This window comes from Drosophila obscura, unplaced genomic scaffold, assembly GCF_018151105.1.
Source record: "Drosophila obscura isolate BZ-5 IFL unplaced genomic scaffold, ASM1815110v1 contig_14, whole genome shotgun sequence".
Taxonomy (NCBI): domain Eukaryota; kingdom Metazoa; phylum Arthropoda; class Insecta; order Diptera; family Drosophilidae; genus Drosophila; species Drosophila obscura.
In genome coordinates, this window is record NW_024542724.1 from 1683266 (window position 1) to 1696182 (window position 12917).

A 12917-nucleotide genomic window follows, 5' to 3' on the forward strand; every position below is an offset into this window, starting at 1 on the left:
GAACGATACCATGGGGTTAGAGTCGTAGTAAGACGTGACACCTGGGCGCTACTTACTCCTTGGGACTCTTGCTGATGGGTATGAGATTTGGCACTGGCCGCTGGGACCTGTTGGGCGTCGTTGTGCCCACACTGGAGGTGTCAGACGAGCAGCCGCCCTTCTGTGACAGATCCGTGGGCTCCTCCTCATCGTCGTACTTGCTGCGCTTGCCATAATGATGCAGCTCCTCACCGCTAAGCACCTCATCGGGATCCTCCATGCCACCATCCAGCAGATCATCATCTACATTATTATTATTGTACTGATCCTCCAGCTCGGCAGAATCGCTGAGAAAATCATCGCACATTTCGCTGGCACCGACCTTATTCTGGCGCCTGGGCCAAATGGAACCAGCATTGCCCACCGGCGGTACATGATGGTTCATCTCGTGCACTGTCAGCGATTGCTTAATGTCCGCGGTGAAATCGCAGGCGGCACACTTGAAGGCGCCCGCACCGCCATGGTTCTTCATGTGACGATCGAGATTCCACTTGTAGGGGGTGCGGAAATCGCAGGTGACGCACTTGATCATGGGCATCGAATGGTATTTCACGTGCTTGCTGAAGCGCGCCTTGATGTGCGTCACATAGCTGCACTTGTCGCAGCGAAAGAACTTGGTCTTCCCATGCTCGGCCAGCTCGTGAGCCCGCAGCTGGGTGCGGTACAGGGTCGTGAACTCGCAGGCGCTGCACTTGAGCAGGCGATTCTGTGGCTCCTCGCAGTTGGAGGGCGGGGTGGCCGATCCACTTGGCGAGGGTGTCGGTGGCTCTGGCGGCGACTGGCGTTCGAACTCTCGGAGCACTTGCATCTGCATCTGGCGCTCGTAGCTGTTGGCCAGCTCCAGCTGTTGCTCCATTTGATGCTGCTCCTCGCGCTGCCGCTGCTTGAAGGCCTCGATGTCGCGCTGCAACTTCTCCTCCTGCAACTGCAGCTCCCGCTTCACCTGCTCCAATGTGGGCACATCTGGCACGCTCACCGTCAGGCCCTGTGCTCCCACATGGCTGCCACCCATTACGCCCACGCTCTCCTCCAGGCGACGCTTGCGCGCCTCTCGGCTCATGCCGCGCTTGCCACGCGCCTGTCCATGGCCACTGGGTATACCGTCGGTGCAGCCGTGCACCATCTTCATGTGCCTCACCAGCTTCTGGAAGTGTCGCGAGGCATACAGGCACAGTTTGCACTTGTTTATGACGATCTTCTCGCCGTGCACATCCCTCAGATGCGTGAGATGGTAGCGCGGGTTCTGGGTGAAGTAGGCGCAGTGGTTGCAGCTATAATTCCGCTTGATTTTGCACTGTGGCAGGCCCTCCTCCTTGGCATCAATAGAGATGACTGCCTGTTGTTGCTGCTGCTGCTGCTGCTGCTGTTGATGTTGCTGCTGTTGTTGCTGCTGCTGTTGCACGCTGTTCACGACTGCAGCTGCGGCAGCTGCCGCCTGTTGTTGCTGCTGGAGCAAGTGTTGCAGGCGATATCTCTCCACATGCCTCTCCAGCAGTGAGGAGGAGGAGCCCGATGTGGCACTGTTTTGGTTTCCGTTTGGATTGTGGCCGCCCTGTTCTGCGTACAGCTGATTGCCGCTGACAACGCTGCGCACGATCAGAGTGTCACCGGAACGCTGCACCATCGAAGGCAGGTCCATGATGCAGCAGCCTTGGTCTGTGTTTTGTTTATTGGAGTGGAGGGGTTTGGTGTGTGGCAACTCCCTCACTTTTGGCTAGTGTTTGACTGTAAGGAGAAGAGCAAGAACAGTTTTCGATTAGTTGGGGACTCTACATAAATACTGTCGTAAATGGATAAGAAATTTTGGGGTCAAAAAGAGATAAATACGAGTAGAGATAAAGAGACAAAAGATAGTTGCATATAGAAAAAAATCTATAATATAATAGTAAGATGAGTAAAGCCCATGGATTTCAATGGTATACGAGTTTTGTAGGGGATTCTTTTGGCCAATCTTAGTTCCGAATTCAATAGCTAATATAGGGAAGAAGTTGCCTTCTTCCTCTTTAAGGTTTAGTACCCATTCTGCTTAAAAAGGGACATCATCGAAAAGCAGCAAATTATGTGAAGTGAAATGCTAAAAATTCGATTAAAAGCAGCCTTAAATGCAGATTTCAACACTAGGCCAACACAATACTCATTACAACACACATTAACACACACACACATGAGTTGGTAGCCCCACGATTATACGTACACATAAATATGTACAAAAGTGTGTGTGCCTTTCGGCCTCATAAATATTTTAGTTTCCGACTTCTTTCCTCCTGATTATATCTGAAGAAGAGGTTTCGGGTTCGGGCTTGGGGATTCGGTTGGATATTCAAATTAAATGAAATGCTTTCGGTCCATATCCGCGACAAAAGTTGTTCAAACTGTGAAGGGGGGGGGTAGATGAAAACTCAGTGTATATCTAAGGGAAATCATTTGAAAAGGAAGAAGTTTGCAAGCATCTGGGTCGCCACAAATCTCAGAGGTAAATGTATTGTAGTTTGTGCGTTACACAAATCCATTTTAAGGCTAATTGGAGTTGCCCAAGTCGAAACAGAGAGGTTCAGAGGAGTGAAATTTGCTCACAAACACAAACACACGCACACGCACATAAATAAAAGAGGGGCGACCCAATGAAGGTCAACCTTTATTTTGGGGGGGGGCTCACAGTTTGCATGAGTGCACATGCTGACAGGAGAGGATGAAGGATGGTTCGACTGGAACGGAGTGTATCCTTTCCTGGTCAGGGGCTAATCCTTGGGGTGTCGTTTTTATCAAATGCAGTAATTTTGCTTTTTAAGCGTTTTTTATTGCCCTTAAATGGACCTTCCCCCCTCCTGCACCTTTTGCTCCTTCACAATTTATTCTCTTAGTGGGTATTCCATGTGTGTTAGAAGAGGCTTAGTCGCAATATGTTTTGGCTTAGAGATAGGGAGAGAAAGAGAGAGAGCGACGTAGCTTTGATGTAGCCATTCTTCTGCATATCCCATATTTGATTATAAAAGTGCGAAAGAGAGAGCAAATAACACCCATGGCGGCGGCAATGGCGGCTCATGTGATGTACTCTTGACATTCAACACGTTTATTGTCGCCAGCAACAAGCTCATCATCATCCCGCACCTCCTTCTGCTCTCCAACATCCTCATCAGCGTCAAGGCGGAACTCATTAACAGAGGCGTCTCTCTAAGTGTGTGTGCGTGCCCATGTGTGTGGTGCGTTTGTGTGTGTGGGCGTGGCAACTCAGGGATGGATAGAGACCTGCCATATGGTCACATAGTCGCAAATGAAATTACTGTGCAAAATGTCACTCTTTTTGGGCTCACTAGAGTCATGTGACCTTACAAAAAATTACTAAGATCTTTAAAGTAGCGTCGAAAAGTAACATTTATTTGGTTTTTAATTCTAATTCAATTAAATAAACTTTATTATTCAAACAAAATTTAAAAAAAATTAGAAAATAGCCCCATCTAATAGAAATTAAAAAAAAGTGGAATTTTAAAAATTGATTAACCCTGTTTTAGAAAATATTGTTTAAGTTACCGTTATTTTTGCCAAAAAAATGGAAATAAACAAAAATTAAAATCCAGGCAAAGGGGGAGAGGATATCCTAAAGGAGCCCCCGAATGTATCTAAAGTCCATCCTAAATAGTAATAATCCGCCATGTAACAGGATTATTTATTACCCTCCAGAGTCAGCTGTTTGCCAACGCTTGCTGTGCAGCCCTGGTCGAAGGGGGAATCACCTTTTGCATTGTTTACATCGCGCTTATTACGAGTCAGAGGCAGAAGCAGAAGCAGAGGCAGAGAATGGAGGATGAGGGACTACTAGGATGTGGATGAGTATGGCTGCTAGGACGACAAGGAGATGCTTCCTGCTTATTTGCCTTTGTTTAAGTTTTGCTGTTGTTGTTGTTGTTTTTTGTGTGTGATGTTTTCCTTGTTTTTTGTTTTTTGTTTTTCGTTTCGTTTTGTTGTTCTGGGTTGAGTAAATACCTTACCACATACACACACACACGTGCAATCTGCTTATGCGGCAACACGTTACGCTTTGAAATTTTAATTTCTCATGCGATGCCAAAAAAGTATGCTACGCAGCCACAAAGGGAGCGAAACGAACCCCAAGGAACAGTCTGAGTTACCAGGTTTCAGGCCCCATTGTTTGTTGTAGCTGTTGCTGTTTGCTGCTGTTGTTGTTGTTGCAAACAACAGCCTACGCGGACTTAATTAATCTTGCTGTGGGCTTAGCCCATCGTTGTCCCTGGCAATCCTTCAGACAGTTATCCCTTTTTCTCGTCTTCTTTTCTGTCAGTCTAAGACTTATTTTCCTCATCTTATACCGCTCTGCTCTGTTCGGTTTGGGTCGGGTCGGTAGAGTTCTGTTCTTGTTTTTTCTTGTATTTTTTGGTGATAATGAGGCATCACTGAACCGCCTTTTTTTTATTGTATTTTTTGGAGTATGGGATAAAACTGTTGAGCTTTGGCTTGATTGATGGTCCGCCGGTCCCCTGGCTTGCTTTTTGGCTTGTTAACTTTTTCGCATTTTAATTAAAATTCAACAATTAAAATTCATACATTTTTGTTTATTTTTTTTTTGGCAAGTTATGGGAGGGAAATGTTCTTTAAAATTGTTAATGTAAGCAATGTTACAATGTTTGCGTTTGCCGCAAAAATTTCAAATTCTTTTGCATATCGAATTATTAGATTCTGCATTTAAGTTAAACAAAAAAATTTAATTTTAGGGATTTTAATCAGAACATTCCATAAACTCTAGTACTTCTATATTCGCATTTAAATTCGAAAATAAATATATGATTTTATTTGGGTTCGAGTGTTGGCAGCTTAATTGGCATTGCAATCGTTGAAAGTCCTGTGGCTGTAGCAGCAGCAACAGCAGCAACCAATTTCCTCTTTGGTCATTTGGTTGCAAGGCAGCCAAAAAGGGAGAGCAAATGGAAATGGTAGAAAGGAAAGCGCTGCTGTAGCTACAAATTAACTGCAAGCTGCAGGAAAAGTAAATACGAATTGGTTTTCACGGGAGTCCCTTCCCTAACGACGGCAGGGTGAAAGTGGAGTCCAGTTAAGTGCTGGGCGGAGAATTGCTCGCAAATATCCAACAAAATTTATATATATCATCAATTTGTTTTTATTTAATGGCCAACTAAACATTCGCGATGCGCTTTGTTTTAATTTCATGAGTCCTGTTATCGCCCTGTTTATGGCCGTGAAAATTGCAGAAACAGGGAGGAAAATGGCAGGACAGTAAAAGCAGAAAAAGTAAACTTAATAATTACTGGAATCTTCCACTCTCTCTTCTCCCACCTAGCTCGTTTCAAGTGTGGCAAATCAAAAAAATTTCCGTTTAAAGTTTATATCCCTTTTAAAATGTAAATACAATTTCTCAAACAATTTCATTTCAGGTTTAAGCCAAGTTAAAACATAAATAAAGTAAGTGTGGGAGGCGGGGGCGGCATTAAAAAGTTTTTCCTACTAGTCTGCATCTGGTGGGGGGGGGGCTGGGTTTCGGGGTCTCTGGGATCCTTATTACTTAAAGATTCTGTTGCTAAAAACTAAATCGTCGAGGCGGCAGTGCAAACTTTTACCCGCCACAGCAGCAGCCCAGCCACTTAGCCCACTCTTAGTGAAATATCCCGCTGTATGTCCTAAAATTGCTGTCACACGAGAAGTTTTCCACCGATGATTTTTTTTCTCAGAAATAATCTTAGAATTTAAAAAATAAAATAGTCCGAGAAAAAAAAAATGATCATATGAATACCAATGCTAATAAAGCTAATGGCATTAAAAATGGCATCGGTAGAAAACGTTTCGTGTCACAGCAGCTTTATCCCGCACCCACAAAGATCATTTACAGGGCGGCCGGGCGAAAGAGAATTTTCTATTGCCGTTCCCCATAAATCTCAACGCACGTCAAAGTTTATTTCGCATTTTTAAAATTAAATAAAGATTTGTCACGTAGAAATCCATTTGGGGAAACTCACTCACTAATACATGAACAGTCACTCACACACACACACACACACACATATGTACACTGATGAGACAGCGTAAAAAAAAGGAAAACTGTATTTCCTTGGGTTTTTTTTTCGTCTTGCTTTTGGTTTTCTGTTGTCTTTTGCTCTTGGCGTTAGACAAATACCAAGGCCAAAACTTTGTCTACTGTGATTTTGGAGGTTTTCCGTTTTTTCGTATTACCCACGCCACCAATTTCCACGCCTCTTTGGCGTTTTTCCTCGCCTTTTTTCTTTTTTTTTTTCTTGGACACTTTGCTTGAAAGTGGAATTTTTGGACGATTTTTGTTTAGTCTCCGCCAAAAGTTGGTCGGAAGTTGGGCGTTTTTCGCTTCCGTTTTTGATTAAAGTTGAAAGGTTCTCCCTGAGAGGGGCGCTTCCGAAAAAAGAGGATATTAATAAAAGTTGTGTGACTGCAATTTAGAGTCAATTTTTTGGGCCCCTCATTTCTTATGAGTTTTGAACATTTTTGCATTACAGATTTGATTCTTCCTTTTTTAGACTGCTCTTTTATATACGTTTGAGTCGTTTATAATATTATTTTCATATTTTTATACTATTTTTTTCCACTTTTTGTCAATATTTTTATTAACTCTTTTAAATTTATTAGCTTATTAAAATCCTTGTTTATTTTTCTTGCACATTTTAAATCACATTTTAAGTACGAAAAAACGCTTTTTTTTTTCTTTTTTATTAAATTTTATAGTGAAGTGTTTGCATAGTTTTCTTTAAACTTAAAGTTTTTTTATTTAAGTAAATTTTTCCAACTTATTTTATTTTACTTCTTTTTTGCGATGCATATTTTTTCCATACATTTTGGTGTGTTAAGGCGAGAGAGCATATGTTGGCATATGTTGACACCTGCTGTGCCTGCGGAGTCATGAATGGGATGATATACTCCACTCTTCTACCCACTTGCCCCTCCCTTTCCTTGGCCCCATCCCATCTAATCAACATACTCATCCATAAAGATGAGGCATAGTCGGTAGTGGACTACCTCTGCTTCGTCTCATACGACATGTTGGCCAACACACAGTCTCAATTTCAGTCTCATCTGCTACACAAAAATTTACTGTACCCCAAAAAACTACTCACTGCCTCGGCGCCCTCACCCCTCACATAATTAACCAAAGAGAAAATGGTGGAAAATAAAAGTTCTAGGAAAATAAAACCAAACATATGTTAGCTTCCTTCGACACCTTGAAAGCTGTTAAAGAGTGCTTTCGGTTTGTCGTTTAGTGACTGAAATGATACGAAAAGAATCAAAAAAAGAAAACTAAAAAAACCCTAAAATATGAGGAAAAAATGTTTTAAAAAAACACACACAAAAATGCAGAAAAATATAAATAAATGCAGGGACAGAAAGCAGCGACCACAGGGAGTAGGATGGGAAAAACAAATAGATGATGGAGAAGATAGCAGAGGGAGGAATTTGAAGCAGAAGAAGGAGGTCTAGTGGTGGTTACCGCTGAAGATAAAGGCGAATGATCTTTGTTTTGTGATTGTGGTTCTTCCTGAAGGAAAATCTTCAGCGCTGCTGTCAGAAGAGATGTAAAATGAAGCTGTGCAAGTGGTTACGCGGTGATGCCACAAGAACAGGAAGGAGTTGCTTTGGGGAGGCTGTCCCAAAAATAAACAAGGAGTTGGGGATGATGCTGTTGCTGACTGAAGAAGAGGGAGCAGGAGACGACATGCAAGAGATTGGGTGGTTTGGTGGTTGTACCGCTGCTGATGAGGATATCCATGAACCCGCGCAACCATGCAAATTAACAGACGCCACTAGCAGGAGGCAGGATGGCAAGAGGACATTAGCAGGCAGAAGCAGGACCAGCAAAAGGAGCACGACGAGAACGCGGCCGTGGCTGAGTACAGGGGAACAACGTTGCTAATGCGCCGCGTTTGCATTGTCTGCATTCACACACACACTGATACAACACACACAGACACGTTCACATCACACATGGACATATCCCTTCGTCTGTCATCGGCTTCAACAACGCCGAAAGCAAGAAAAGGAAGAAAAAAAAACACGCAGGCGAAAGAACTTCCTCGGCTCGCCATCTCCCTTACTTACTCACTCGTTGAAGCTCTCTCTCTCTTTCGCTTTGTTGTATCGGTATTTCCGTCTCTTTTTTTAGTGGTTTTTTTAAGGAATTATTTTTGTTAGCCGTCACACAACGCAACGCTCTTGCGGTCCAACAACAACTGAAGAAGAAGTGACCGCCGTGGTTGGATTCCCAACACAGTTTTCACAGCAGCACCAAAAGGATGTTAAAAGGATGCTGCGCTTCTGCTGCTGTTACTGGATGGATGCTGCGACTGCTGCTTTAACTGTTGGTTAGTTTGTCTCTTTTCGGCTGCAGAGGACACGATACGATGCGACACGAGCAGCATTGAAAAGACCGTTCAGTCTTGTAAAGAGTAGCGTTAACAGTGCACTGTTAAGGGTTTAAGCAAAGAGAAACTTTTGTGCTCTTGGAATTAGCAAATAGAAAGAGAATGCATAGCATAACGGAGTAACGAAGAGAATTGGGGACTGATTTTACTGTTATTTCTATCCATGATTTGAGGAATGTTAAACTGAGATGTTATGGGAGTCGCAACGATAATTTTAAGCATGGCATCATTTAATATTCAAGCAAGGCAAAACGAATCGAATGTGGGAAATGAATAATTAATATTAAACGACATTCAATAGTAATAAAAATAACTTTGCATTGCGAATATACTAAATACGGTCAAATATATTTGCAAATAAAATACCGTTTAGAAAATTTTCTTTCTTGGAATATTTTCAAAAAGATGTTATAACGAATGCATAAAAATAATAACAAAGTTAAGAACAACTTAGATGTTTATTTATTTTGCAAACATTTATTTCCGTTTATTTTCTTTTTCTCCTAACTTATGCAATTCTATCTTTAATCCATTTGTCTATCATTTGTATATACCTTTATCAATCAATCCCTAATAGATTCTATGCGCATATTTTTCCTTGTATACATCGACAACACCTACAACTTTACGGTTCGTATCATTCCCTTAACCGCAGAAAAAGCCGTGTAATCACACCTATTGAAAGACACCAGAAACATTTTTAATTTGTCGCAGCCCAAGACATTTACCGCACTTAATTTGCTAACCATCCAGAAGACCGAGAGCGAGAGATCCACTTGAAAAGAAAAGCAGAGACCAGAGACCAGTGGAAAAGAATGTGGAAATCAAGCGCACTTCAGGCCCCGCAATTGTCGAGAGGCTAAGCCGAAACCGTAAAATGAGACGAGCGATGCGGGTTTTGGGTTCGGCAGTGGGCTCTCGTAAGGGGTAAGGGCACGGCTGTGGGGGACTGGGACTTGGGTTGAGGGATTTTCTCGTGTCCTTTTTCAAGGCAATCAACACAAATGCTACTTAAAAATTTATTTGTGACACGCACGAGACGCACACACACAGAAAGTGAGAGAGAGAGAGACACAGAGCGAGAGCAGAGGAAGGAGGGATTGCCAGTGAGAAGGCGTTGCAAAGCACAAACACTTAACACGCACATACACACGGGTCTGTGTGTGTGTGTGCCACATGAGGCACAGGCACAGACAAAAAAGGACAATCAACATTTTAACACTTTTGGAGGCAAAAGAGTGGAAGGAAGGGTCTTACAACGAGCGAGAGAGCGAAAGATATCTGAGAAATGTGTTGCGGTCATGCATTTTTATACGCCTTTAGGAACAGACGGGTCGACAAGGACATGAGAGCTAGAGCTTGGCCAGGATATGGTGCAAGCATCAACCACAGGACCCTTGACATTTGAGCCTGTACTCATCCTACATGTTTTTGGGCTTGCGGCCATGATAAATGCTTTCAAAATGCCTGTGTACGTTTCGAGTTAATTCCTGAGCAATTATGACAGGTTGCTGGCCATCCTGGCCGGCTATCCTTTGCTGCACGCTGCACGTGCCTGAATCTCAAATATTGACCAGACCAGCAGTCGAAAATCTTTTGAGCTACTTTTCTGTAAACTTTTCTAATCAAACACTTGCCACACAGATTGCAGGGGCACGTTGCAGGCAGATGGTGTTGCAATGCCGTCTAGCCAGTGCCCCTAAAAACTCTAGTTGTTTGTTTGCTTACTACTGCCGTTCCTCTTGCAACTGCGGGCTAAATGAAGCAGCTCAATTTCGCCCACAGAGGAAAAGTTTCACGAGTGAAACATGTGAGAAGCCAGAGTGAAGCCTGCCCCACATCCTTCAGCAATGCTTCGCCAAGTGGTTGGGGAAAAAACTGTTGCCTGGTCAGTGGAATATCAGCTGAAGGGACGGAAGGGGCGGGCGTAAAGAAGCCGCACAAATGCATAGAACATGGATTTTTTTTTGGTGGAAAGATATTGCAGTAATCAAAACGCGTGCAGAAAAAGAAATTTGTTGTGTTGTTTGCTTACTTGATCCTCCACCCGTGCTGACTGATGGAGATAGTTAAAAGAACATTATGTACATGTGTATACTGCTTGAATTTCAATGATAAAAATGAAATTATCAATTGCCTGAATGAAAGATACAATTTGGAATTGTTGCAAGTTGATTTACTCTGCTGAATTATGAATTGAATTCATTGTTTGATTGCTGTTTAATGGAACTAACAAAGAAAAAGTTTATTTCATAATAACACTTTAATTGTCGTATATTTTATTATTATTTATATATTTATTATACTTTACTGTGAAATATAAATTGCAAATATTATATTATTAATTGTATAGTAAAAATAAATGGTTGTACAGTTCTGTACTACACTGTCTTAAATGGTTTTTCCGATAGCTCAATATCTTCTGTATCTATATTTTTGACAAAAAACATCGAAAAGATGCAATATTATCGATAAGATAATGAAATTTTAAAATAATATGTTTGAATGTAATATTTTGTGTAATGAAATTTTCATTAGTTGTATATTAAATTGTATCATTTGTATATCTCGTTTATCTGCATATCTCACATTTCATTCCAAGCCTCTATGCTAACAACATCCAGGCCAATAAATCTCTCGAATCCAATACAAATATGTTTGCTTGAAATATTGCTCCACTGATGGGAACTCAACCACTTCTCAGCGATCAATTCCAGATTCTGCTGCTGGTGCTGCGATGACAACTCAATCAGCTACTTCCCCATATTTCCATATGCATCTTTCGTTGCCTACTTTTCAGCGTTTTGCAATTGGAAGCGCTTGCCGTTTTTCCCCAGTACTTTCTGGCACAAAAATTTGATTTATATTCGAGGTGGAAGAAAACTTTGCATGTGGCATGTGGGATGCAGGCACTTCAAAGTCGGTTGCAGTTGCAGTGGCAAAAGCCGCAATGGAAGAGAGGTGGGCGAGCTGGGAACCACAGCCAGAGGCATGAGGCGGCACTTCATCAAACGAACAACTTGCCGCAAGGTAACTCGACACACACACGCACACATCGACACTCACATAGATACACCCATATATATTTAAGAACTCTTTTCGCTTTGGTTGCAGGCAGCAGCAGCAGCAGAAACAAAAACTCTGTGGCACACGACTCTGTGTGGGAGCACAGGAGCCCGAGCCCGAGCCGGAGCCCTGGCACTTGTAAACACGTGCACAGTTATAAAAGCATATGAAATTTCCTATTTAACTTCCGGCATGTTTCAACACACTTGCACAGCCAGAAAAACATACCTTTGTAAAGCACACACAAGAATATCTACAGCAGTGGTCAACAATATAAAACTATCCATTGGAATGGACCAGTAATGGTTCCCAATTTATAGAATACGTTCCCACTCATATTGGGCATTTGTTTGTTCCCATTTCTCCACTCCCATTGAGGAACAAGCGAAAAGTGCCAGTACGAAATGCTCAACACTTCTTCTGTATCGAAAATGCTTTGGGATTTCAGTGTGGAAAGTTCACTCCTATTACATTGGCCTTGACTGTTTTGTAGAAGTCGCCACATACTAGCTAGAGTGAGAGGGAAAGGTGAGAGCTCTACTACGAGTATATTGCTGACATGGTAAGTCTAAGTCTAAGGAAAACATATCCGTGACAAAGTAAACCACCTTCAGGTGTGCAACCAACAATAATAATACTTTTAGTAGTTGATTTTTCTCTGCTCTTGCCTCAAAGTTTTCTCGCTTTTTCTTCAACTTGCAACTCAGTTTGCCACGTATTTTTTTTGCTTTAGAGGCACCTAAGCGGACGACAAGAAATTGAATTGGGCTGCAGGAGGCATGCTACCATCCATCCACTATTCGTCTTGTCCTCCCACGCTTCCATCCCTCGTTCTGCCTGATGGCAGGATGTGTGACAGGCTTTTGAGTTGAGTTTCCCTTTTTTCTTTCGTTTCTTTTTTTTTGGTTTTGTGCGGCACCTTGACAGCCACAGGATTTAGCGGTCCCCAGTCGTCGCTTTAATATTTAATAAGCTGACTTCGCTTCGGTCTAGCCAAATTCTCTCTTTCTCTCTGTGCAAACGGGAGGCCAAACGCAAAGGCAATGGCAGAGCCAGGCCAGGGCCAGGAAAAAAGCTGAACTAAGCCAAAGCTAAAATATGCCATTGGCTCTAAACCAGAAGCAGCCGTGGAAGCTCTCTTCAATTATGCAAAAGAGGCGTGGCAAAGGTAACTTAACCCACAATATGACATGCCCAATGGATTGAGAGTGGGACGGCGAGTGCTGAAAACCAAGCCAAGGACAACATTAGGTATAATTCTACTTAGAAAGTGGAGGTAGATACAAGTCCTATAGAGTTTTTCATGGAAAGAAAATCGAAAAAGTTGGATGTTGTTCACTTAAGAGCTTGAGATTATTCTAACCTAAGAATTCTTTTAGTCTGAAAATTATTTCAATTATA

General features: G+C 42.4%; 1 protein-coding gene across 4 annotated transcripts in view; it reads right to left on the reverse strand.

Annotated features, from left to right (window-relative positions):
* LOC111070359 (serine-rich adhesin for platelets) overlaps positions 1-12917 on the reverse strand; it is a 48927-nt gene that overhangs the window by 8314 nt on the left and 27696 nt on the right. For all 4 annotated transcript variants that reach the window (XM_041596320.1, XM_041596321.1, XM_041596323.1 and 1 more), the window contains one exon: positions 57-1764. In XM_041596320.1, coding sequence (XP_041452254.1) covers positions 57-1678 — 1622 coding nt within the window. In that variant the 5' untranslated portion in view covers positions 1679-1764. The remainder of the gene's footprint in view (positions 1-56; positions 1765-12917) is intronic.